We start from the raw sequence: 26,345 nt of genomic DNA, 5'->3' as shown, positions 1-26,345 counted from the left end.
TCTGTAAGTACTTGAAGTTTTGTTTTTGTGTTAGATGCATAAATACGGATAGCGCATTAAAAATCGTATCTTAAATCCCGTTCTCTGCCCGAAAAACCGTATATCAGGGATGCCCAGTCCTGGAGGGCCGGAGCCCTGTGTAGCTTAGTTCTTTCCCTGTTCCACCATAAATTATTCAGCTCAAGAGCTGTGTGGTAATTAGCACAAAGAGTTGAATCAGGTGTGTTAAATGAGGGGAAACCCAAAAATGTGCAGGGCTCTTGTTATGACTGCGGGCGGTCAAGCAGGCGATAGAGCCGAAAAGCGGTCAATACGGGGTTTATTACGGGAAACAAGGCAGTCAGGGGAGCTCACAGTGAACAACGTTAATGACAGACCTAGGGAAACAGACTTGAACGCGGACTAAATACACAAGACAAGCAGAGAATAACAGGCAACAGGTGATCACAATCGGGGGCGTGGCACACACGAGGATAAATCTTGGGTTAATCATTTAAAATGAAGTGGCTTTTTGCTTTGAAAATGTTGCCAACCCCTGAGTTAGTGTAACACCTCACATGCTGTACTTAAAGTCACAAACACCAGCAATTACGGTTTCCTCTTTCAATTTGAAGAAATACGGAACAATTCATGTCCTGAATAGGACAGAGCACTTTATTTTTATTAAAGGATGGGTGACAGCTCTACCGGCAAAGTCTAATTCGTTCCCTGGAACAAGCAGCGAGACATTCAGAGAAAAAAATTACTGTCAGTGTTTTTTAACATTACGCCCAAGAATACCGAACTTTATTTGTCTATGATTATATTGTTCCCTGTATTTTATGTATCATATATGGCAGGGGTGCTCAACTACAGTCCTGGAGGGCCAGAGCTGTCATGACCTGCTCGTACGATCCTCGTGTGTGCCACGCCCCCGATTGTGATCACCTGTTGCCTGTTATTCTCTGCTTGTCTTGTGTATTTAGTCCGCGTTCAAGTCTGTTTCCCTAGGTCTGTCATTAAAGTTGTTCACTGTGAGCTCCCCTGACTGCCTTGTTTCCCGTAATAAACCCCGTATTGACCGCTTTTCGGCTCTATCGCCTGCTTGACCGCCCGCAGTCATAACAAGAGCCCTGCACATTTTTGGGTTTCCCCTCATTTAACACACCTGATTCAACTCTTTGTGCTAATTACCACACAGCTCTTGAGCTGAATAATTTATGGTGGAACAGGGAAAGAACTAAGCTACACAGGGCTCCGGCCCTCCAGGACTGGGCATCCCTGATATACGGTTTTTCGTATGCACACCATCTTTTATAGATTAAATGTGCTATTACTACTTGAACAGCTTATGCATGACAGTTTGAGGCTGAAACCTGAACAGGGCACAAGACAGGGGACGTCAGTCCTTCGCAGGCCACATACTCATTCACTTACAAATCTGGAATAATTTAAAACTACTTCATTAGAAACGTATATGATTAAATTAATTTCCCCCATACATTTCAGGATATTATTAAAACACAATGAGATAAAAATAAGAAAAAGTTCAAATGAGCAATGTGGATGTGTATTTTATATACACTCACCTAAAGGATTATTAGGAACACCATACTAATACGGTGTTTGACCCCCTTTCGCCTTCAGAACTGCCTTATTTCTACGTGGCATTGATTCAACAAGGTGCTGAAAGCATTCTTTAGAAATGTTGGCCCATATTGATAGGATAGCATCTTGCAGTTGATGGAGATTTGTGGGATGCACATCCAGGGCACGAAGCTCCCGTTCCACCACATCCCAAAGATGCTCTATTGGGTTGAGATCTGGTGACTGTGGGGGGCATTTTAGTACAGTGAACTCATTTGTCATGTTCAAGAAACCAATTTGAAATGATTCGAGCTTTGTGACATGGTGCATTATCCTGCTGGAAGTAGCCATCAGAAGATGGGTACATGGTGGTCATAAAGGGATGGACATGGTCAGAAACAATGCTCAGGTAGGCCGTGGCATTTAAACGATGCCCAATTGGCACTAAGGGGCCTAAAGTGTGCCAAGAAAACATCCCCCACACCATTACACCACCACCAGCAGCCTGCACAGTGGTAACAAGGCATGATGGATCCATGTTCTCATTCTGTTTATGCCAAATTCTGACTCTACCATTTGAATGTCTCAATATTCCCCCGCCAGGTGGAAGACCCATCATGGGGGGGTTCGGGCAGCCCTGGCGGGTGTGGGTGGCCTCCTCTCTTGGGCCGCGGGCCGGGTGGTGCTTGGCTCTGCTGCGTCCTGGTGTGGCCCTGGCGGGCGGTCCGGGGAATCTTGGGACGCTCTGGGCCCTGCTAGGCGGATTGGGGGGTTCGGTTTGGGCTGGGTGGGGGGTCTGCCGCTCCCCGGTTGCCGCGGGTCCGCTCCCGGGTGTGTGGGGGGGGGGGGGTCTTTGTATGGGCCCCCCCTGGATCATCCTGCAGTGTTGGGGGGGAGGCGTGCCAGGTCGCTGCGGTGGGCGGTGGTCCGTCCTGCCGGGGGACGGGCTGGGGGGGCTGGGGCCCCTCCAGTGTGTGGGGGGCCGTCCGCCGTGGGGGGGGGGGTGGTCCCAGTTGGTGGGGAACCCGCCTGCCTCAGTGGGGTGGTTGTCTCGGGGATGCGTGGCTGTGGGCCCTTGTGCCGGGGGGACGGTAGGGTGGCCTCGGTTGCCTGGTTCCCCTGCCTTCGCCTTGGGCCTGGGGGGGGGGGGGTGCTGCCAGCACATCCAATGACAAATCAGGTCACACCTACACTTGCACATACATACAAGAATGGTTGAGCGATCAATATCATTATTATTATTACTTTTTAGGGTATGTTATAGATTTAGGAATTGAAATATACATATATAAGGGTACGATCACGTGTGTGTATGCTACATATATATAATGCCGATTTGCAGAGATGGGGGACTCGAGTCACATGACTTGACTCGAGTCAGAATCGAGTCACAATTTTCAGGACTTGAGACTTGCTTGATTGAAGTAAGAAAATGACTTGACTTGACTTTGACTTGAGAGTAAGTGACTTGAGACTTGACTTGACTTAAAGTGGAAGACTCGACAATGACTTGAACTTTTAAATATAATTCGTTTAATAAAATAAAATAATTTAATAAAATTATTATGACTCAGCAACACCATAATTGGCGCCCGCGCCCTTAACGCTGCACAACTCTTAACGTTACCAAGAAGAAGAAGAACGCTGCACAACTCAAACCGCGCCAAACATGGCAGACAATAGTCGAGCTCCTCATATAGTCACGTTTGGCTATAAGGACTTTGAACTAGACCGTACTAAAAAAAAAAGATTTGCCAGATGTAGAGAATGCAACGCGAGAGTATCAGACACGACAACCACAACATCAAATTTCATCCGGCACTTCAAAAACCACAAGGAAAGGTAAGAAAGTCGAATTCTTTATAGTCAATTTAATAAAACGATTACTAATTAATTAAATTAGTCTTTTCTGTTTGTCATAATTTGGCCTGGGTTGCATGTTTTTTTTTATCAGAAATGTGATGATCATCTCATAAATAAAACGCTATAACGTTACTGTCACGCCCACTGGGGCAGGGCGACACAATGGTAGACAATCGCAGCTTAATCAGCAGGATGATCCGTTACCTATTTAAGCCAATCACAACTTCCCGGAAGTTACGCTGTACAGCCAAGGAACAGGCGAACCCCGTAATGCAGGAGACAGGTTTATTTGGAAAGCCGGGTACAATCAGAGCCAAAGGGAGAATCCAAACGGGTAGTCGTAAAACGGGCCGATGTCGATAACCAGGAGAGTCAGTCCTACACGCAGAGACGGGACGGGGAAATGACGAAGGAAGCGGGGTTGGATCGCTAGGGCAGAAGGGCAGGTCGGACGGGATCGGGCAGGTCGAAGATGGACGAGAAGCAGGCAGGGTAGATGAAACAGCAGGGCAGAACACAGCAGGTAGGATGAACAGGGGAAGGTAGAGAACCTGCGTGAAGTTGGCCCCCCATATGTTTCAGATTTCAACCAAACTGGTCTCAATCGTTTGTGCCGTTAAATATTTTGTTTGTGCTGTTTTAGTTTCTGAGATATAAATGTTTACATGGTGACGTCATCAGCGTGAAGTTGGCCCCCCATTTGCGTCAGATTTCCACCAGACCGATCGCAATCGTGTGTGCTGCGTTTGTGCTGGTTTGTGCCGTTAAAACTATCCTTTGTGCTGCTTTAGTTTCCGAGATATTAATGTTTGTTTACATGGTCACGTGACACCAGCGTGAAGTTGGCCCCCATTTGTGTCTGATTTCCATCAAACCGATCGCAATCGTATGTACTGCGTTTGTGCCGGTAAAACTGTCCTTTGTGCTGCTTTAGTTTCTGAGATATTAATGTTTGAAATGTTGTCCCCCCTCCCATTTGCGTCTGATTTCGACCAAACCGATCGCAATAGTTTGTGCCGTTTAAAAGTTTGTCTGTATTGTTGTTTTTCTGAGTTATACTTCTTAGTTTATGCCTTTACGTGATCGCCGTATAGTGCTCAGGCTTTCTCATGTTAACGCAAAGTGGAGCGTTTGATGACTACGCGACAAAGCTGCACGTAGACTTAGTCAGCCCCGCCAGCCAGATACCACATTTTAGGATCATGCTAGATATTTTCACAAATGACCGCCAGTTACATACTGCCTCGTTACGTGCAGGCTTGACCCAGGTTATCATCTGTTCTACCAACTCATCACAACACAATACGATTCCTTGAGATGTAAAGATTCTTGGGAATGTGTAATTTGGGCTACCAGTGGCGTAGCCACATTTTAATGTTGAGTGCAACTTGAAATGAAAGGGCTTCTCGATATTACATGTAAACTATAATGTCTATATTAAATGTGCGCATTTTCAAGCGTTTGTATGGACTGACTGCGTGTGGTTAGTTGAATGGCAGCTCGTGTAACGTTATACTGCATGAAAATCTAAGATGAAAGCGTCGGTGCAATCACTTCAATAACTCGTTCAAAACTTTTTGGTCATACAGACAAGAATAATTTCATCGTTCGAATCGGTTACGTTAAGTGTCTATAATTTTTTTGTGTACACTCACAATAACAACAAAATGTTGTGCTGTATAACAATGAAACCAGTTCAAATAGAAAACAAATATCAGATTATATATTATGTATGAAACGTGTATATTGCGCGTCCACCGCAGAGATGACGATTAAGCTTCATCACTGGGCTATATTAATGTAGCACAGATATGCATATAATTTAAATATAGCAATGCAAATAAGATACATAATATATGTATACAAGTTCATCTTTTCTGTAAAAAATTTTCTGTGCAAAAATAAACATGTATCGAAAATTTAACCTGTTTGTTTGAGCACTGCAACTTGACTTGGCTTGAAACTTATCAGGACTCGACTTGACTTGCTTAGGGTGAACCCTTGACTTGATTTGACTTGACTTGCTTGATTTGTCTTAACTGTGACTTGAGACTTGACTCGAGACTTGATGGTTAACACTTGAAACTTGCTTGGACTTGATCATATGCGACTTGTCCCCATCTCTGCCGATTTGTCACATTATTAATTATTATCACTGATGTTATTTTTGTTGTTTGATGAGGGTTATGTTTCTTATGGTTGTTTGTATTCTGTATTCCCCTATACTTAATTTTTTTCCATCCCACCTCCATTATTAGTGTTATTTCTGTATACCTTTTTTTTTTTTTTTTCTCCCCTCTCCCCATGTTGGTTGATTGTCTGTTATTGTTACGCTTGTTGTTTCTGTATCCCCCTGTTTCTTTTTTTTTTTTTTTCCTTTTTCCACGGTACCGGTCAGTTCGGAGCGGCCACACTCTTTGCTCTTGAATGTAATGTAAAATAAAGTTGTCCTCCGAAGAGGGGGGTGGTGGTGGGCAATAAAAAATAAATAAAAAATGTCACGCCCCGCTCCGTCCGATCCTAGTGTGTGCCACGCCCCCTCATTATCCACGTGTGCTTCCCCGATTGTGCCCAGCTGTTTCCTGTTTCTTTTGCCTTGTCCTGTGTATATGAGTTCGCGTCTCCCTCAGGTTCCCAGACTGGTCATTGTAGTGTCAGTGTACTGTCCGTAGATGTCCATCCCTCCCTTAATAAACCCCGTTACCTGAACTCCTGGCTGCAACTCGCCTGATTTCTGGTTCGTCGGATCCCGATGCTGACACCAGGCAACATTTTTCCAGTCTTCAACTGTCCAATTTTGGTGAGCTCATGCAAATTTTAGCCTCTTTTTCCTATTTGTAGTGGAGATGAGTGGTACCCGGTGGGGTCTTCTGCTGTTGTAGCCCATCCGCCTCAAGGTTGTGCGTGTTGTGGCTTCACAAATGCTTTGCTGCATACCTCGGTTGTAACGAGTGGTTATTTCAGTCAAAGTTGCTCTTCTATCAGCTTGAATCAGTCGGCCCATTCTCCTCTGACCTCTAGCATCAACAAGCCATTGTTCGCCCACAGGACTGCCGCATACTGGATGTTTTTCCCTTTGCACACCATTCTTTGTAAACCCTAGAAATGGTTGTGCGTGAAAATCCCAGTAACTGAGCAGATTGTGAAATACTCAGACCGGCCCATCTGGCACCAACAACCATGCCACGCTCAAAATTGCTTAAATCACCTTTCTTTCCCATTCTGACATTCAGTTTGGAGTTCAGGAGATTGTCTTGACCAGGACCACACCCCTAAATGCATTGAAGCAACTGCCATGTGATTGGTTGATTAGATAATTGCATTAATGAGAAATTGAACAGGTGTTCCTAATAATCCTTTAGGTGAGTGTATATACTCACAATATACACTATATGGCCAAAAGTATTGGGACACCTGGTTTTACACACACATGAACTTTAATGACATCCTATTCTTAATACATAGGCTTTAATATGGAGTTGGGCCATGCTTTGCAGCTGTAATAGCTTCAACTCTTCTGATTTTGGATGAGAAGGCCTAGCTCACAGTCTCCGCTGGAATTAATCTCAAAGGTGTTCTATCGGGTTGAGGTCAGGGCTCTGTGCAGACTCCACACCAGAATCTGCTCATCCATGTCCATATGGACCTTCCTTTGTACACTGGTATGCAGTTATTTTGGAACAGGAAGGGGGCATCCCTTCATGAATTTGTCCACAATGGCTTTGAATGCTGCAGAGTTCCTTTCACTGGAACTAAGGGGCTAAGCCCAACGCCTGAAAAACAACCCCCTCCACCAAACTTTACATTTGGCGCAATGCAGTCAGGCAAGTACTGTTCTCCTGGGAACCCTTAAACCCAGACTCGTCCATTGGATTGCCAGATAGAGAAGCGTGATTCGTCACAGCAGAGAACACTGCTCTGGAGTCCAGTGGCGGAGTGCTTTACACCACCGCATTCAACGCTTTGCATATGGTGATGTAAGGCTTGGATGCAGCTACTCAACCATGGAAACACATTCCATGAAGTTCTCTACGCACTGTTCTTGAGTTAATCTGAAGGCCACACTGAGTGATTTCCCTAGTTAATTTGTAGTTACTTAATTATGTTCATTTAGTTCACTCATTTATAGTTTTCATATTTCTTATTTTTATATTTCTTTCTGTCCTTGCTACTTGCTCATCATGTTCTTTGCCTCTCATACAACTTACTTTCACCAAGACCATCTGACCCTCTGGCTCCAGGAGTCTGTACAAAGACCATAGATAAAGGGCCTGAGACAGACACAGACAGACACTGAACCGGCTATGTGAAACATCTTTCTGTAACATCTTCATTCTGTCTTAATAAACTGCTTAAGCTTAAGGAACCTGCCTCATCATTCAACTAAAAGAACCTGAGATTTCACTGAAGAAATCTATCAACACAAAGTTTGAAGTTCTGTAGCTGTTGACTCTGCGGATAGTTGGCGACTTCTGCACACTGTACGCCTCAGCATGCATTGTCCCCACTCTGTGATTTTACGTGGCCTACCACTTTGTAGCTGAGTTGCTGTTCTTCACAATTGCTTCCACTTTGTTATAATACCACTAACAGTTGACCATGAAATATTTAGTAATGAGGAAGTTTCATAAATGGACTTATTGCACAGGTGGTATCCTATCATGGTACCATACTTGAGTTCATTGAGCTCCTGAGAGCAACCCACTGTTTAGCAAATGATTGTAGAAGCAGTCTGATCCACAATTATACAAATGCCAAGCTAACAATTGTAATATACAGATGCTCCTCTACTTATGAACTTTCAACTTGCAAACTTTCAGACATACGAACAAAGAGGACTATAAGGCTCCTGTTTCCTGTCCGTAAGATCAAATTTTGTTTTGCGTGCCAATTCCGCTTAATCTGAATTCTGGCCGCTACTCCCGCTGTGCAGTAGCGTAACATGCGTACTCCCAGCATCCCAGTTCTTTGTACTTGCGTATCGGCAAGACGTGCTCTCTTGACTTCGTTTTTATTACGAAATATTCTGTGCATCCATTATCCGTTTTTGTTTTATGTATCATTAGTAATGTGTTTTAGAATAAATGTATTGACTTTATATCATACTTATTAATGTAGATTTGAGTACCCTTAAAATGATGTTGCATATTGACTTACGAACATTTCAAGTTACGAACAGCCATTCAGAACGCAACTGGCTCGTGAGTAGAGGAGCGTCTGTACTGACAATACACTGGCAGGGTGAAACGCTCGCATCAGCCAGACATGCAGGCACTACTTTTAAAATAAAACCAACACAAAAAGTAACCAACAATTATTAATATGGTGCATTTATATAAACTGGACATTTATGGTGTTACAGATTGATTATCTGAATATATTTTTTTGACATTTTATGATTTTTGTAATACATAATTAAGGTTACTGCAGTTTCAAATTTTAGAAAAACAGTCCAACATTTAGCACACATCTTCCTTAAATATTAATATAAGTAACACAATTCCATGTTAATTTCACACAATTTCATTTCATTCATCATAAATGATTTGCTATGATCTTTTCAAATCCATTGAAATCAAAATATTTATGTTGTCTATTGCATAATCAGTCTGATCGACAATTCTTTTTGTTAAAAAAAATGAATAAAATTGAAAAATACAGAGCAAATTTATATATAATTATTTAAAGATAATACCATAAAGATCATTCTCCCTGTTACATGCATTGAATAATTTTTGAAAAATAGACTTAAAAATCTTAAAGGGTTATAATACACGTTGTGTCTAGTTGTCGTGTAGTCTGTACTGAAGAGTGGAAAATCGCCTTCTGCGCCATTGTCTCTGAAGGGCCGCACAGCAGCCGCCGAGCAGGCACTGCGAGGGATAGAAGGGTACCGATGTCAGGCATGTATTACACCCATTAAGTATAGAAAAGTAATCACAACATTGAACTCACAAATGGAAACATTAGAGATGCTCTTCATAAATAAAATAAATATTGTTATATTACACTGTGGCACTTCTGAATTCTCATATCTGATTGGTCAGAAGGGTGTTTTTTAATTGTCTATAACCACACATGTTATAAATCCATCCATCCATCCATCCATCCATCCATTGTCCAACCCGCTTATCCTACTGGGTCGCAGGGGGTCCGGAGCCGATCCCAGAAGCAATGGGCACGAGGCAGGGAACAGCCCTGGATGGGGGGCCAGCCCATCGCAGGGCACACTCACACACCATTCACTCACACATGCACACCTAAGGGCAATTTAGCAATGCCAATTAGCCTCAGCATGTCTTTGGACTGTGGGGGGAAACCGGAGTACCCGGAGGAAACCCCACGACGACAGAGGGAGAACATACAAACTCCACACACATGTGACCCAGGCGGAGACTCGAAGGTCGAGTCCCAGAGGTGCGAGGCAACAGTGCTAACCACTGCACCACCATGCCGCCCCACGTGTTATAAATCAATAAATTGATATATTATATGTTATGTTTAAAAACACATAAAGACTTTGTAAAACTTACACAAAGTAGAATCCAGAAGGGAAAGAGCAGGATGAAGATTGCAGATGGGATGATAATGGCCAAAGCCCAGCTAGGGAAGCCACTCCCCACAGGAGTGATGTTAGCCCCAGGAGTAGTGAGCAAAATGCTTTGGCTGGGTGGATATATTGTTATCGCTGCACTGTTATCAGCCAAACCTGAAAGAAATACACTTATTATTAATTGGGATTTTAAGCAATTTAATCAGATGGTCACAGACAGCAATATTAATCCTTTCTATCGTCATGTTTGAAACAATCTTTCCAATAAAACAAATGAGCTTCACCAAAGTATAAAAATTTAAACAATGGCTTGAAATGATACAAATTTGTAAGAGTTGGAAAACAGGTTGTACTGCATTCAATTATAAAGCATAATTTACAGAACAGCCTGAGCCTGGGAATTGGCAGTGTTGGCACTGTGGGGCTCTGTGGCGATGTTGCTGTGTAAAACGTACCAGAGACTTTCAGGATCTCCGAAAGGAAAGAGCTGGGATTGTTAATATCACCCATTTGGAACACATACTTAAAGTCAACAAGTATCAAACTCTCATTCTGCAAGCTCCTGTGAAACACAAACAAGAAAAGTAATGATACAAATGATACAAAAAAATGGATTGGGAAAGTTGTTTATCATTTTTTATTATCAGATAGTTATGGTTTAACAACTTACCTGTATAACGCTCTAGGGAAATTCACGTGGTTTGCTGCTGGATTGTTTAGTATTGCGTTCAGCTGGAATTTGAGCATCCAAGAGAGAATGAAGAAAAGACACAGATGAACTAAACTTGACTAAAATGAGCTACAGCTGATTTATTGGCATCTGATTAGTGACTGGTCCCCAAGCTGAGTGGAGATGTACAGCAGATGTATCTGCATTTGGCCACTTTAACTGTATCAATAGCATCTCACTGTAGCAAGGTCATACACTGATTATAAAGGAGAAAGCAATGCATCCATAGCCCATAAACAAGGAAACACAGGAATAACCAAAATCCCCTAAATAATGATCAGGATTCTCACCAAGTTATTAAGAGACGTCTGGATCTCATCATAAGTGTCATTCCTGAGTGTGTAATTTTCTGACATGGACACCTGAGGTATCTTGAATTCGAAGTTGATGCCAAAGGAATTACTAGATATAGCTGAAAAAAATTAACAGAATAAGTATTTAATTAAGGCAACTTGGATTCTCATTTGAACAGAAAATTCAGGGATATAATATCCATCCATCCACCCATTTTTTGAACTCGCTTGACAAATTCAGAGTTACAGGAGGACCATAGCATATCCCATAAGCTGTCAGTGCAAGACAGAGAATAACCTAGCATGGAGCATCAACCAATCACAGGGCACACTCACACACTATTCGGGATATGATAGCTTATGTTACATATTTTATAAATCACTTCTATGCATGAGAGTAAAAACAGCTTAACTGTTATGATATTGATACATGCGAAATCTCAGTCCAGGAAAAGGACTGCTCATATGTAGCATTTATTAGTCAAGTAACTCAAAAATATGTAGAACAAAAAGACAAAAACTATAAATCTATGAAATTATATTCAAATGATTGGTAATAGGGCAAAAAGAGAGAGAAAACAGCATGGAGCTCACGTTCAAACACTGCATTCTGGATGCTGACGGGGTCACGCGGACTTTTAGAAGCAAATTTCAGTCGTGGTGACAGAAATTTATCAACGATACTGAGAATGTCGCTCTGACTGGGAGCTAACGTTGGCGTTATGAAAACCAGGCGAATGAAGATCAGTGCAGATCCCAACCTGGAAGAAAGAGAGGAGGAGAAGCTGTGACATCCAAGGTGCTATTGTTTTGTCTAAAAGCAACCGCAATAAAAGGAAGCCCTGAGGCTAACATTTTTAAATTCTGAAAATACTGAACATAAATTCTGAACATACGTGGTCGGAGCTGTTGTAACATTGGTCATAGTGGTGGTTGGGCTGGGTAGAGTTGTTGCCATCGTGCTGTTAGTTATTGAAGGACCTATTGGTTTGGGGGTGCAACAGTGATTCAATAATGAAAAAATGAACTCCTGCCAGTTTTTAACACAAACATGTTCAAGAAATACTTTAAGGTATAAAATGCTACAGGTAACAGCTGCAAAAGAGGTAAGCTGAATTGAAAGCTATGATATGTTATTATTAGCTCATCTTGAATAAGCCTACATGACTAGTAAATAGGTATGGGTAGCACAATAAATTAGGCAGGTTATGAGTTTGTGATGACGATGCTATGTGATGCATACCACAGAGTTTCAGGATCTCTGAAAGGAGAGAGCTGGGATTCTTAATATCACCCTCTTGGAACACATACTTAAAGTCAACAAGTATCAGACTCTCATTCTGCAAGCTCCTGTGAAACACAAACAAGAAAAGTAATGATACAAATGATACAAATAATTGGATTGGGAATTTTGTTTTTCATTTTTAATTATGAGATAGTTATGGTTTAACAACTTACGTGTATAACGCTCTAGGGAAATTCACGTGGTTTGCTGCTGGATTGTTTAGTATTGCGTTCAGCTGGAATTTGAGCATCCAAGAGAGAATGAAGAAAAGACACAGATGAACTAAACTTGACTAAAATGAGCTACAGCTGATTTATTGGCATCTGATTAGTGACTGGTCCCCAAGCTGAGTGGAGATGTACAGCAGATGTATCTGCATTTGGCCACTTTAACTGTATCAATAGCATCCCACAATAGCAAGGTCATACACTCATTATAAAGGAGAAAGCAATGCATCCATAGCCCATAAACAAGGAAACACAGGAATAACCATAATCCCCTAAATAATGATCAGGATTCTCACCAAGTTATTAAGAGACGTCTGGATCTCATCATAAGTGTCATTCCTGAGTATGTAATTTTCTGACATGTTCACCTGAGGTATTTTGAATTCGAATTTGATGCCAAAGGAATTTCTGGAAATAGCTGAGAAAAAAAGTTAACAGAATAAGTATTTAATTAAGGCAACTTGGATTCTCATTTGAACAGAAAATTCAGGGATATAATATCCATCCACCCATTTTTTGAACTCGCTTGACAAAATCAGGGTTACAGGAGGACCATAGCATATCCCATAAGCTGTCAGTGCAAGACAGAGAATAACCTAGCATGGAGCATCAACCAATCACAGGGCACACTCACACACTATTCGGGATATGATAGCTTATGTTACATATTTTATAAATCACTTCTATGCGTGAGAGTAAAAACAGCTTAACTGTTATGATATTGATAAATGCGAAATCTCAGTCCAGGAAAAGTTCTGCTCATATCTAGCATTTATTAGTCAAGTAACTCAAAAATATGTAGAACAAAAAGACAAAAACTATAAATCTATGAAATTATATTCAAATGATTGGTAATAGGGCAAAAAGAGAGAGAAAACAGCATGGAGCTCACGTTCAAACACTGCATTCTGGATGCTGACGGGGTCACGCGGACTTTTAGAAGCAAACTTCAGTTGTGGTGACAGAAATTTATCAACGATACTGAGAATGTCGCTCTGACTGGGGGCTAACGTTGACGTTATGAAAACCAGCCGAATGGAGATCAGTGCAGATCCCAAACTGAAAGAAAGAGAGGAGAAGCTGTGACATCCAAGGTGCTATTGTTTTGTCTAAAAGCAACCACAACAAAAGGAAGCCCTGAGGCTAACATTTTTAAATTCTGAAAATACTGAACATAAATTCTGAACATACGTGGTTGTAGCTGTCGTAACACTGGTCATAGTGGGGGGTTGGCTGAGTAGAGCTGTTGCCATCGTGCTGTTAGTTATTGAAGGACCTATTGGTTCGGGGGAGCAACAGTGATTCATTAATGAAAAAATTTACTTCAGTCAGTTTTCAAGACGAACATGTTCAAGAAATACTTAAAGGTATAAAATACTACAAGTAACAGCTGCAAAAGAAGTAAGCTGAACTGAAAGCTACGATATGTTATTATTAGCTCATCTTGAATAAGCCTACATGACTAGTAAATAGGTATGGGTGGCACAGTAAACAAGGCAGGTTATGAGTTTTGCGATAACGATGCTATGTGATGCATACCACAGAGTTTCAGGATGTCAGAAAGGAAAGGGCTTGGTTTATCAATATTTCCCTCCTGCACTTTGTAGTCAATACGAGCAATTGTCTCGTTGGTTGTATCCCTGTGGAGGTCAAGAAATCAGCAGAATCCAAAAGCAACTTGCATTTTCATGACACATGGCTGAAATAATTGGATACAAAATATTCCAAAGGAAACTGTCATACGTTAGTTTCATGATTTACCTTAAGAAGCATTTCTCACTTTGATGTAAGCAGCAATAATAGGTTCATGACTTACGTGCAGTTTGCTAGAGGGAAGACCACAGGCAGTGCTGATGGATCTCTTAGTATCATGTTGAGCTGGAGTGTGAATGACAGAGGGGAGACAAATAAAGGGCAGAGATTAAACCAATGTGGCCCAAAGGAGTGATATCTTCACAACTGTCATTTTGTCAGTGGAACGCTGACTGTCTCCAAAGTTGAATGGAGATACAGCTGCATTCTTCTACTGACTGGTGCATACAACAACACGATCATGTTTCTGGTGTTCCTTCAGCAAAACTGGTTTGCCAACAAAGAACCACTTTCCATAACTGAACAACTGGTGGCCACCATAAACCGCATGAGAGCCACAAGAAAGCCCTGCATTCCCTAATGATTCTAATAATAATAATCGGTAGTCTTACCAATTTACTGACACAGTCCTGAGTCAGGTCATGAATCTTATTCCTGAGTTGAGCATCCTTTGGTAAGGTTATATTGCTGATCTGGAATGCGAACTTGATGACAAAGGAATTGCTGGATGTATCTGAATGTGATGAGAGGGAGAGAAAATAATAGAAAAGGAATGCACTTCTGCTTAGGATAACTCTGACCTCACTTTTAATGCCAATCCAGGCACATTATATTTTTGATTTGCTATGCATGCATCACTCTGGTAAGTATGTGTCTGCTGAAAGAAAGGAAAGAAATGTAAAGCTAATCATATTTCCTGTGAATGGATTTGTTGAGTATGGTAAATCTATAGCAAAGTACCTGGGAGAAGCCGTCTATTGCCTAGAGCATCACAAGTGAAGAAATGCTAAACACTTTATAAATCATTGCATGGTCTGTACTACTAGCAAGGAAGAAAGTGGAATGAGTGACGTCATTTCAGACTCAGATGCAGTCAGTGGGAAACTCACTTTGCACATTGATTTCCTGGATTTTCTCAGGCAGGGGCAAGGTGGTCATTTTGGATAGTACAAATGGATCTGGGAGAGTTTTCACTGCTTTCAGAATATCTTGTGCACTGGGGACTGGTCCTTCAGTTGTCAGTTCCAGCTGAATATAGAGCAGTGCGGATCCCACACTGAAAGAATGACAGGAAGAAAAACCGTGACATCTAACGTACTCAGGTTGTTTTGTACGAAAAAAAACAACAACAACGACAAAGGGATAACTTGAGGCTAAAATTTCTTAAAGTTCTAAAAACACAAACATACATGGTTGCAGTTGTGGTGACACTGGTCGTGGCAGTGGTTAGGCTGGCCGGAGGTATTGGCATTGCAGTACTGGCTGTTGAGGGAAGTGCCGGGCCTGGGAGTGCACCAATGATTGATTAATGACAAAATGAACTTCAATCAGTTTTCAGCACAAACATATTCAAGAAATACCTAGAGGTATAAAATGCTATCCTGTGACAGCTGCAAATGAGGTAAGCTGAATTGAAAGCTATGATATGTTATTATTAGCTCATCTTGAATAAGCCTACATGACTAGTAAATAGGTATGGGTGGCACAGTAAACAAGGCAGGTTATGAGTTTTGCGATAACGATGCTATGTGATGCATACCACAGAGTTTCAGGATCTCCGAAAGGAAAGGGCTTGGGCTATCAATATTTTCCTCCTGCACTTTGTAGTCAATACGAGCAATTGTCTCGTTGGTCGTATCCCTGTGGAGGTCAAGAAATCAGCAGAATCCAAAAGCAACTTGCATTTCCATAACACATGGCTGAAATAATTGGATACAAAATATTCCAAAGGAAACTGTCATACGATAGTTTTATGATTTACCTTAAGAAGCATTTCTCACTTTGATGTAAGCAGCAATAATAGGTTCATGACTTACGTGAAGTTTGCTAGAGGGAAGACCACAGGCGGTGCTGATGGATCTGTTAGTATCGTGTTGAGCTGGAGTGTGAATGACAGAGGGGAGACAAATAAAGGGCTGAGATCAAACCAATGTGGCACAAAGGAGTGACATCTTTACAACTGTCATTTTGTCAGTGGAACGCCGACTGTCTCCAAAGTTGAATGGAGGTACAGCTGCATTCTTCTACTGACTGGTGCATACAACAACACAATCATGTTTCTGGTGTTCCTTCAGCAAAACTGGTTTGCCAACAAAGAACCACTTTCCTTAACTGAACAACTGGTGGCCACCATAAACCGCATGAGAGCCACAAGAAAGCCCTGCATTCCCTAATGATTCTAATAATAATAATCGGTAGTCTTACCAATTTATTGACACACTCCTGAGTCAGGCCATGAGTCTTATTCCTGAGTTGGGCATCCTTTGGTAAGGTTATATTGCGGATCAGGAATCCGAGCATGATGACAAAGGAATTGCTGGATGTATCTGAATGTGATGAGAGAGAGAGAGAAAATAATAGAAAAGGAATGCACTTCTGCTTAGGATAACTCTGACCTCACTTTTAATGCCAATCCAGGCACATGATATTTTTGATTTGCTATGCATGCATCACTCTGGTAAGTATGTGTCTGCTGAAAGAAAGTAAAGAAATGTAAAGCTAATCATATTTCCTGTGAATGGATTTGTTGAATATGGTAAATCTATAGCAAAGTACCTGGGAGAAGCCATCTATTGCTTGGAGCATCACGAATGAAGAAATGTTAAAAACTTTATAAATCATTGCTTGGTCTGTACTAATAGCAAGGAAGAAAGTGGAGTGAGTGACGTCATTTCAGACTCAGATGCAGTCAGTGGGAAACTCACTTTGCACATTGATTTCCTGGATTTTCTCAGGCTGGGTCAAGGTGGTCATATTGGATAGTAGCAATGGATCTGGGAGAGTTTTCACTGCTTTCAGAATGTCTTGGGCACTGGGGACTGGTCCTTTAGTTGTCAGTTCCAGCTGAATATAGAGCAGTGTGGATCCCACACTGAAAGAATGACAGGAAGAAAAACCGTGACATCTAACGTACTCAGGTTGTTTTGTACGAAAAAAAAACAACAACAACGACAAAGGGATAACTTGAGGCTAAAATTTCTTAAAGTTCTAAAAACACAAACATACATGGTTGCAGTTGTGGTGACACTGGTCGTGGCAGTGGTTAGGCTGGCCGGAGGTATTGGCATTGCAGTACTGGCTGTTGAGGGAAGTGCCGGGCCTGGGAGTGCACCAATGATTGATTAATGACAAAATGAACTTCAATCAGTTTTCAGCACAAACATATTCAAGAAATACCTAGAGGTATAAAATGCTATCCTGTGACAGCTGCAAATGAGGTAAGCTGAACTGAAAGCTATGATATGTTATTATTAGCTCATCTTGAATAAGCCTACATGACTAGTAAATAGGTATGGGTGGCACAGTAAACAAGGCAGGTTATGAGTTTTGCGATAACGATGCTATGTGATGCATACCACAGAGTTTCAGGATCTCCGAAAGGAAAGGGCTTGGGCTATCAATATTTTCCTCCTGCACTTTGTAGTCAATACGAGCAATTGTCTCGTTGGTCGTATCCCTGTGGAGGTCAAGAAATCAGCAGAATCCAAAAGCAACTTGCATTTCCATAACACATGGCTGAAATAATTGGATACAAAATATTCCAAAGGAAACTGTCATACGATAGTTTCATGATTTACCTTAAGAAGCATTTCTCACTTTGATGTAAGCAGCAATAATAGGTTCATGACTTACGTGAAGTTTGCTAGAGGGAAGACCACAGGCGGTGCTGATGGATCTGTTAGTATCGTGTTGAGCTGGAGTGTGAATGACAGAGGGGAGACAAATAAAGGGCTGAGATCAAACCAATGTGGCACAAAGGAGTGACATCTTCACAACTGTCATTTTGTCAGTGGAACGCCGACTGTCTCCAAAGTTGAATGGAGGTACAGCTGCATTCTTCTACTGACTGGTGCATACAACAACACAATCATGTTTCTGGTGTTCCTTCAGCAAAACTGGTTTGCCAACAAAGAACCACTTTCCTTAACTGAACAACTGGTGGCCACCATAAACCGCATGAGAGCCACAAGAAAGCCCTGCATTCCCTAATGATTCTAATAATAATAATCGGTAGTCTTACCAATTTATTGACACACTCCTGAGTCAGGCCATGAGTCTTATTCCTGAGTTGGGCATCCTTTGGTAAGGTTATATTGCGGATCAGGAATCCGAGCATGATGACAAAGGAATTGCTGGATGTATCTGAATGTGATGAGAGAGAGAGAGAAAATAATAGAAAAGGAATGCACTTCTGCTTAGGATAACTCTGACCTCACTTTTAATGCCAATCCAGGCACATGATATTTTTGATTTGCTATGCATGCATCACTCTGGTAAGTATGTGTCTGCTGAAAGAAAGTAAAGAAATGTAAAGCTAATCATATTTCCTGTGAATGGATTTGTTGAATATGGTAAATCTATAGCAAAGTACCTGGGAGAAGCCGTCTATTGCTTGGAGCATCACGAATGAAGAAATGTTAAAAATTTTATAAATCATTGCTTGGTCTGTACTAATAGCAAGGAAGAAAGTGGAGTGAGTGACGTCATTTCAGACTCAGATGCAGTCAGTGGGAAACTCACTTTGCACATTGATTTCCTGGATTTTCTCAGGCTGGGTCAAGGTGGTCATATTGGATAGTAGCAATGGATCTGGGAGAATTTTCACTGCTTTCAGAATGTCTTGGGCATTGGGGACTGGTCCTTTAGTTGTCAGTTCCAGCTGAATATAGAGCAGTGCGGATCCCGCACTGGAAGAATGACAGGAAGAGAAACCGTGACATCTAAGGTACTCAGGTTGTTTTGTACGAAAAAACAACAACAACAACAAAGGGATAACTTGAGGCTAAAATTTCTCAAAGTTCTAAAAACACAAACATACGTGGTCGCAGTTGTGGTGAGATTGGTCATGGCAGTGGTTAGGCTGGCCGGAGTTATTGGCATTGTAGCATTGGCTGTTGTGGGAAGCTCCAGGCCTGGGAGTGCAACAATGATTCATTAATGACAAAATGAACTTCAATCAGTTTTTAGCACAAACATATTCAAGAAATACCTAGAGGTATAAAATGCTATCCTGTGACAGCTGCAAATGAGGTAAGCTGAACTGAAAGCTATGATATGTTATTATTAGCTCATCTTGAATAAGCCTACATGCCTAGTAAATAGGTATGGGTGGCACAGTAAACAAGGCAGGTTATGAGTTTTGCGATAACGATGCTATGTGATGCATACCACAGAGTTTCAGGATCTCCGAAAGGAAAGGGCTTGGGCTATCAATATTTCCCATCTGCACTTTGTAGTCAATACGAGCAATTGTCTCGTTGGTCGTATCCCTGTGGAGGTCAAGAAATCAGCAGAATCCAAAAGCAACTTGCATTTCCATAACACATGGCTGAAATAATTGGATACAAAATATTCCAAAGGAAACTGTCATACGTTAGTTTCATGATTTACCTTAAGAAGCATTTCTCACTTTGATGTAAGCAGCAATGATAGGTTCATGACTTACGTGAAGTTTGCTAGAGGGAAGACCACAGGCGGTGCTGATGGATCTGTTAGTATCGTGTTGAGCTGGAGTGTGAATGACAGAGGGGAGACAAATAAAGGGCTGAGATCAAACCAATGTGGCACAAAGGAGTGACATCTTCACAACTGTCATTTTGTCAGTGGAACACCGACTGTCTCCAAAGTTGAATGGAGGTACAGCTGCATTCTTCTACTGACTGGTGCATACAACAACACGATCATGTTTCTGGTGTTCCTTCAGCAAAACTGGTTTGCCAGCAAAGAACCACTTTCCTTAACTGAACAACTGGTGGCCACCATAAACCGCATGAGAGCCACAAGAAAGCCCTGCATTCCCTAATGATTCTAATAATAATAATCGGTAGTCTTACCAATTTATTGACACAGTCCTGAGTCAGGCCATGAGTCTTATTCCTGAGTTGAGCATCCTTTGGTAAGGTTATATTGCGGATCAGGAATCCGAGCTTGATGACAAAGGAATTGCTGGATGTATCTGAATGTGATGAGAGGGAGAGAGAAAATAATAGAAAAGGAATGCACTTCTGCTTAGGATAACTCTGACCTCACTTTTAATGCCAATCCAGGCACATGATATTTTTGATTTGCTATGCATGCATCACTCTGGTAAGTATGTGTCTGCTGAAAGAAAGTAAAGAAATGTAAAGCTAATCATATTTCCTGTGAATGGATTTGTTGAATATGGTAAATCTATAGCTTAGTACCTGGGAGAAGCCGTCTATTGCCTAGAGCATCACGAGTGAAGAAATGTTAAAAACTTTATAAATCATTGCATGGTCTGTACTAATAGCAAGGAAGAAAGTGGAGTGAGTGACGTCATTTCAGACTCAGATGCGGTCAGTGGGAAACTCACTTTGCACATTGATTTCCTGGATTTTCTCAGGCTGGGTCAAGGTGGTCATATTGGATAGTAGCAATGGATCTGGGAGAGTTTTCACTGCTTTCAGAATGTCTTGGGCACTGGGGACTGGTCCTTTAGTTGTCAGTTCCAGCTGAATATAGAGCAGTGCGGATCCCGCACTGGAAGAATGACAGGAAGAGAAACCGTGACATCTAAGGTACTCAGGTTGTTTTGTACGAAAAACAACAACAACAACAACAACAAAGGGATAACTTGAGGCTAAAATTTCTTAAAGTTCTAAAAACACAAACATACGTGGTCGCAGTTGTGGTGAGATTGGTCATGGCAGTGGTTAGGCTGGCCGGAGTTATTGGCATTGTAGCATTGGCTGTTGTGGGAAGCTCCAGGCCTGGGAGTGCAACAATGATTCATTAATGACAAAATGAACTTCAATCAGTCTTCAGCACAAACATATTCAAGAAATACCTAGAGGTATAAAATGCTATCCTGTGACAGCTGCAAATGAGGTAAGCTGAACTGAAAGCTATGATATGTTATTATTAGCTCATCTTGAATAAGCCTACATGCCTAGTAAATAGGTATGGGTGGCACAGTAAACAAGGCAGGTTATGAGTTTTGCGATAACGATGCTATGTGATGCATACCACAGAGTTTCAGGATCTCCGAAAGGAAAGGGCTTGGGCTATCAATATTTCCCTCCTGCACTTTGTAGTCAATACGAGCAATTGTCTCGTTGGTCGTATCCCTGTGGAGGTCAAGAAATCAGCAGAATCCAAAAGCAACTTGCATTTCCATAACACATGGCTGAAATAATTGGATACAAAATATTCCAAAGGAAACTGTCATACGTTAGTTTCATGATTTACCTTAAGAAGCATTTCTCACTTTGATGTAAGCAGCAATGATAGGTTCATGACTTACGTGAAGTTTGCTAGAGGGAAGACCACAGGCGGTGCTGATGGATCTGTTAGTATCGTGTTGAGCTGGAGTGTGAATGACAGAGGGGAGACAAATAAAGGGCTGAGATCAAACCAATGTGGCACAAAGGAGTGACATCTTCACAACTGTCATTTTGTCAGTGGAACGCCGACTGTCTCCAAAGTTGAATGGAGGTACAGCTGCATTCTTCTACTGACTGGTGCATACAACAACACGATCATGTTTCTGGTGTTCCTTCAGCAAAACTGGTTTGCCAGCAAAGAACCACTTTCCTTAACTGAACAACTGGTGGCCACCATAAACCGCATGAGAGCCACAAGAAAGCCCTGCATTCCCTAATGATTCTAATAATAATAATCGGTAGTCTTACCAATTTATTGACACAGTCCTGAGTCAGGCCATGAGTCTTATTCCTGAGTTGAGCATCCTTTGGTAAGGTTATATTGCGGATCAGGAATCCGAGCTTGATGACAAAGGAATTGCTGGATGTATCTGAATGTGATGAGAGGGAGAGAGAAAATAATAGAAAAGGAATGCACTTCTGCTTAGGATAAATCTGACCTCACTTTTAATGCCAATCCAGGCACATGATATTTTTGATTTGCTATGCATGCATCACTCTGGTAAGTATGTGTCTGCTGAAAGAAAGTAAAGAAATGTAAAGCTAATCATATTTCCTGTGAATGGATTTGTTGAATATGGTAAATCTATAGCTTAGTACCTGGGAGAAGCCGTCTATTGCCTAGAGCATCACGAGTGAAGAAATGTTAAAAACTTTATAAATCATTGCATGGTCTGTACTAATAGCAAGGAAGAAAGTGGAGTGAGTGACGTCATTTCAGACTCAGATGCGGTCAGTGGGAAACTCACTTTGCACATTGATTTCCTGGATTTTCTCAGGCTGGGTCAAGGTGGTCATATTGGATAGTAGCAATGGATCTGGGAGAGTTTTCACTGCTTTCAGAATGTCTTGGGCACTGGGGACTGGTCCTTTAGTTGTCAGTTCCAGCTGAATATAGAGCAGTGCGGATCCCGCACTGGAAGAATGACAGGAAGAGAAACCGTGACATCTAAGGTACTCAGGTTGTTTTGTACGAAAAACAACAACAACAACAACAACAAAGGGATAACTTGAGGCTAAAATTTCTCAAAGTTCTAAAAACACAAACATACGTGGTCGCAGTTGTGGTGAGATTGGTCATGGCAGTGGTTAGGCTGGCCGGAGTTATTGGCATTGTAGCATTGGCTGTTGTGGGAAGCTCCAGGCCTGGGAGTGCAACAATGATTCATTAATGACAAAATGAACTTCAATCAGTCTTCAGCACAAACATATTCAAGAAATACCTAGAGGTATAAAATGCTATCCTGTGACAGCTGCAAATGAGGTAAGCTGAACTGAAAGCTATGATATGTTATTATTAGCTCATCTTGAATAAGCCTACATGCCTAGTAAATAGGTATGGGTGGCACAGTAAACAAGGCAGGTTATGAGTTTTGCGATAACGATACTATGTGATGCATACCACAGAGTTTCAGGATCTCCGAAAGGAAAGGGCTTGGGCTATCAATATTTCCCTCCTGCACTTTGTAGTCAATACGAGCAATTGTCTCGTTGGTCGTATCCCTGTGGAGGTCAAGAAATCAGCAGAATCCAAAAGCAACTTGCATTTCCATAACACATGGCTGAAATAATTGGATACAAAATATTCCAAAGGAAACTGTCATACGTTAGTTTCATGATTTACCTTAAGAAGCATTTCTCACTTTGATGTAAGCAGCAATGATAGGTTCATGACTTACGTGAAGTTTGCTAGAGGGAAGACCACAGGCGGTGCTGATGGATCTGTTAGTATCGTGTTGAGCTGGAGTGTGAATGACAGAGGGGAGACAAATAAAGGGCTGAGATCAAACCAATGTGGCACAAAGGAGTGACATCTTCACAACTGTCATTTTGTCAGTGGAACGCCGACTGTCTCCAAAGTTGAATGGAGGTACAGCTGCATTCTTCTACTGACTGGTGCATACAACAACACGATCATGTTTCTGGTGTTCCTTCAGCAAAACTGGTTTGCCAGCAAAGAACCACTTTCCTTAACTGAACAACTGGTGGCCACCATAAACCGCATGAGAGCCACAAGAAAGCCCTGCATTCCCTAATGATTCTAATAATAATAATCGGTAGTCTTACCAATTTATTGACACAGTCCTGAGTCAGGCCATGAGTCTTATTCCTGAGTTGAGCATCCTTTGGTAAGGTTATATTGCGGATCAGGAATCCGAGCTTGATGACAAAGGAATTGCTGGATGTATCTGAATGTGATGAGAGGGAGAGAGAAAATAATAGAAAAGGAATGCACTTCTGCTTAGGATAACTCTGACCTCACTTTTAATGCCAATCCAGGCACATGATATTTTTGATTTGCTATGCATGCATCACTCTGGTAAGTATGTGTCTGCTGAAAGAAAGTAAAGAAATGTAAAGCTAATCATATTTCCTGTGAATGGATTTGTTGAATATGGTAAATCTATAGCTTAGTACCTGGGAGAAGCCGTCTATTGCCTAGAGCATCACGAGTGAAGAAATGTTAAAAACTTTATAAATCATTGCATGGTCTGTACTAATAGCAAGGAAGAAAGTGGAGTGAGTGACGTCATTTCAGACTCAGATGCGGTCAGTGGGAAACTCACTTTGCACACTGATTTCCTGGATTTTCTCAGGCTGGGTCAAGGTGGTCATATTGGATAGTAGCAATGGATCTGGGAGAGTTTTCACTGCTTTCAGAATGTCTTGGGCACTGGGGACTGGTCCTTTAGTTGTCAGTTCCAGCTGAATATAGAGCAGTGCGGATCCCGCACTGGAAGAATGACAGGAAGAGAAACCGTGACATCTAAGGTACTCAGGTTGTTTTGTACGAAAAACAACAACAACAACAACAACAAAGGGATAACTTGAGGCTAAAATTTCTCAAAGTTCTAAAAACACAAACATACGTGGTCGCAGTTGTGGTGAGATTGGTCATGGCAGTGGTTAGGCTGGCCGGAGTTATTGGCATTGTAGCATTGGCTGTTGTGGGAAGCTCCAGGCCTGGGAGTGCAACAATGATTCATTAATGACAAAATGAACTTCAATCAGTTTTTAGCACAAACATATTCAAGAAATACCTAGAGGTATAAAATGCTATCCTGTGACAGCTGCAAATGAGGTAAGCTGAACTGAAAGCTATGATATGTTATTATTAGCTCATCTTGAATAAGCCTACATGCCTAGTAAATAGGTATGGGTGGCACAGTAAACAAGGCAGGTTATGAGTTTTGCGATAACGATGCTATGTGATGCATACCACAGAGTTTCAGGATCTCCGAAAGGAAAGGGCTTGGGCTATCAATATTTCCCTCCTGCACTTTGTAGTCAATACGAGCAATTGTCTCGTTGGTCGTATCCCTGTGGAGGTCAAGAAATCAGCAGAATCCAAAAGCAACTTGCATTTCCATAACACATGGCTGAAATAATTGGATACAAAATATTCCAAAGGAAACTGTCATACGTTAGTTTCATGATTTACCTTAAGAAGCATTTCTTACTTTAATGTAAGCAGCAATAATAGGTTCATGACTTACGTGAAGTTTGCTAGAGGGAAGACCACAGGCGGTGCTGATGGATCTGTTAGTATCGTGTTGAGCTGGAGTGTAAATGACAGAGGGGAGACAAATAAAGGGCAGAGATCAAACCAATGTGGCCCAAAGGAGTGACATCTTCACAACTGTCATTTTGTCAGTGGAACACCGACTGTCTCCAAAGTTGAATGGAGTTACAACTGCATTCTTCTACTGACTGGTGCATACAACAACACAATCATGTTTCTGGTGTTCCTTCAGCAAAACTGGTTTGCCAACGAGGAACCACTTTCCTTAACAGAACAACTGGTGGCTGCCATAAACCGAATGAGAGCCGCAAGAAAGCCCTTCATTCCCTAATAATTCTAATAATAATAATCGGTAGTCTTACCAATTTATTGACACAGTCCTGAATCCGGCCATGAGTCTTATTCCTGAGTTTCGCATCCTTTGGTAAGTTTATATTGTGGATCTGGAATCCGAAGTTGATGACAAAGGAATTGCTGGATGTATCTGAATGTGATGAGAGAGAGAGAGAAAATAATAGAAAAGGAATGCACTTCTGCTTAGGATAACTCTGACCTCACTTTTAATGCCAGTCCAGGCACATGATATTTTTGATTTGCTATGCATGCATCACTCTGGTAAGTATGTGTCTGCTGAAAGAAAGTAAAGAAATGTAAAGCTAATCATATTTCCTGTGAATGGAATTGTTGAGTATGGTAAATCTATAGCAAAGTACCTGGGAGAAGCTGTCTATTGCCTAGAGCATCACGAGTGAAGAAATGTTAAAAACTTTATAAATCATTGCATGGTCTGTACTAATAGCAAGGAAGAATGTGGAGTGAGTGACGTCATTTCAGACTCAGATGCGGTCAGTGGGAAACTCACTTTGCACACTGATTTCCTGGATTTTCTCAGGCTGGGTCAAGGTGGTCATATTGGATAGTAGCAATGGATCTGGGAGAGTTTTCACTGCTTTCAGAATGTCTTGGGCACTGGGGACTGGTCCTTTAGTTGTCAGTTCCAGCTGAATATAAAGCAGTGCCGATCCCACACTGGAAGAATGACAGGACGAGAAACATCTAAGATACTCAGGTTGTATTGTAAGAAAGAAAC

At 41.6% G+C, this 26,345-nt stretch overlaps 1 protein-coding gene across 1 annotated transcript in view; it reads right to left on the bottom strand.

Moving 5' to 3' along the window:
- Positions 1-8,743: 8,743 nt before the first annotated feature.
- Positions 8,744-26,345, bottom strand: part of LOC111861086 (uncharacterized) — a 167,139-nt gene continuing 149,537 nt past the window's right edge. The window contains exons 11-56 of the mRNA XM_072707093.1: positions 26,118-26,284; positions 25,618-25,739; positions 25,230-25,291; positions 24,953-25,053; positions 24,603-24,696; positions 24,300-24,466; positions 23,800-23,921; positions 23,412-23,473; positions 23,135-23,235; positions 22,785-22,878; positions 22,482-22,648; positions 21,982-22,103; positions 21,594-21,655; positions 21,317-21,417; positions 20,967-21,060; positions 20,664-20,830; positions 20,164-20,285; positions 19,776-19,837; positions 19,499-19,599; positions 19,149-19,242; positions 18,851-19,017; positions 18,351-18,472; positions 17,963-18,024; positions 17,686-17,786; positions 17,336-17,429; positions 17,035-17,201; positions 16,535-16,656; positions 16,147-16,208; positions 15,870-15,970; positions 15,520-15,613; positions 15,220-15,386; positions 14,722-14,843; positions 14,334-14,395; positions 14,057-14,157; positions 13,709-13,793; positions 13,410-13,576; positions 12,814-12,935; positions 12,464-12,525; positions 12,249-12,355; positions 11,902-11,986; positions 11,600-11,766; positions 11,003-11,124; positions 10,653-10,714; positions 10,438-10,544; positions 9,963-10,138; positions 8,744-9,302 (exon numbers count right to left, since the gene is read on the bottom strand). Coding sequence (XP_072563194.1) covers positions 9,213-9,302; positions 9,963-10,138; positions 10,438-10,544; positions 10,653-10,714; positions 11,003-11,124; positions 11,600-11,766; positions 11,902-11,986; positions 12,249-12,355; positions 12,464-12,525; positions 12,814-12,935; positions 13,410-13,576; positions 13,709-13,793; positions 14,057-14,157; positions 14,334-14,395; positions 14,722-14,843; positions 15,220-15,386; positions 15,520-15,613; positions 15,870-15,970; positions 16,147-16,208; positions 16,535-16,656; positions 17,035-17,201; positions 17,336-17,429; positions 17,686-17,786; positions 17,963-18,024; positions 18,351-18,472; positions 18,851-19,017; positions 19,149-19,242; positions 19,499-19,599; positions 19,776-19,837; positions 20,164-20,285; positions 20,664-20,830; positions 20,967-21,060; positions 21,317-21,417; positions 21,594-21,655; positions 21,982-22,103; positions 22,482-22,648; positions 22,785-22,878; positions 23,135-23,235; positions 23,412-23,473; positions 23,800-23,921; positions 24,300-24,466; positions 24,603-24,696; positions 24,953-25,053; positions 25,230-25,291; positions 25,618-25,739; positions 26,118-26,284 — 5,080 coding nt within the window. The 3' untranslated portion in view covers positions 8,744-9,212. The remainder of the gene's footprint in view (positions 9,303-9,962; positions 10,139-10,437; positions 10,545-10,652; positions 10,715-11,002; positions 11,125-11,599; positions 11,767-11,901; positions 11,987-12,248; positions 12,356-12,463; positions 12,526-12,813; positions 12,936-13,409; positions 13,577-13,708; positions 13,794-14,056; positions 14,158-14,333; positions 14,396-14,721; positions 14,844-15,219; positions 15,387-15,519; positions 15,614-15,869; positions 15,971-16,146; positions 16,209-16,534; positions 16,657-17,034; positions 17,202-17,335; positions 17,430-17,685; positions 17,787-17,962; positions 18,025-18,350; positions 18,473-18,850; positions 19,018-19,148; positions 19,243-19,498; positions 19,600-19,775; positions 19,838-20,163; positions 20,286-20,663; positions 20,831-20,966; positions 21,061-21,316; positions 21,418-21,593; positions 21,656-21,981; positions 22,104-22,481; positions 22,649-22,784; positions 22,879-23,134; positions 23,236-23,411; positions 23,474-23,799; positions 23,922-24,299; positions 24,467-24,602; positions 24,697-24,952; positions 25,054-25,229; positions 25,292-25,617; positions 25,740-26,117; positions 26,285-26,345) is intronic.

The sequence above is a fragment of the Paramormyrops kingsleyae genome, chromosome 25, assembly GCF_048594095.1.
Source record: "Paramormyrops kingsleyae isolate MSU_618 chromosome 25, PKINGS_0.4, whole genome shotgun sequence".
NCBI classification, from domain to species: domain Eukaryota; kingdom Metazoa; phylum Chordata; class Actinopteri; order Osteoglossiformes; family Mormyridae; genus Paramormyrops; species Paramormyrops kingsleyae.
Note: the sequence above shows the minus strand (reverse complement) of the source record. Positions and strands in the feature narration are given on the sequence as shown.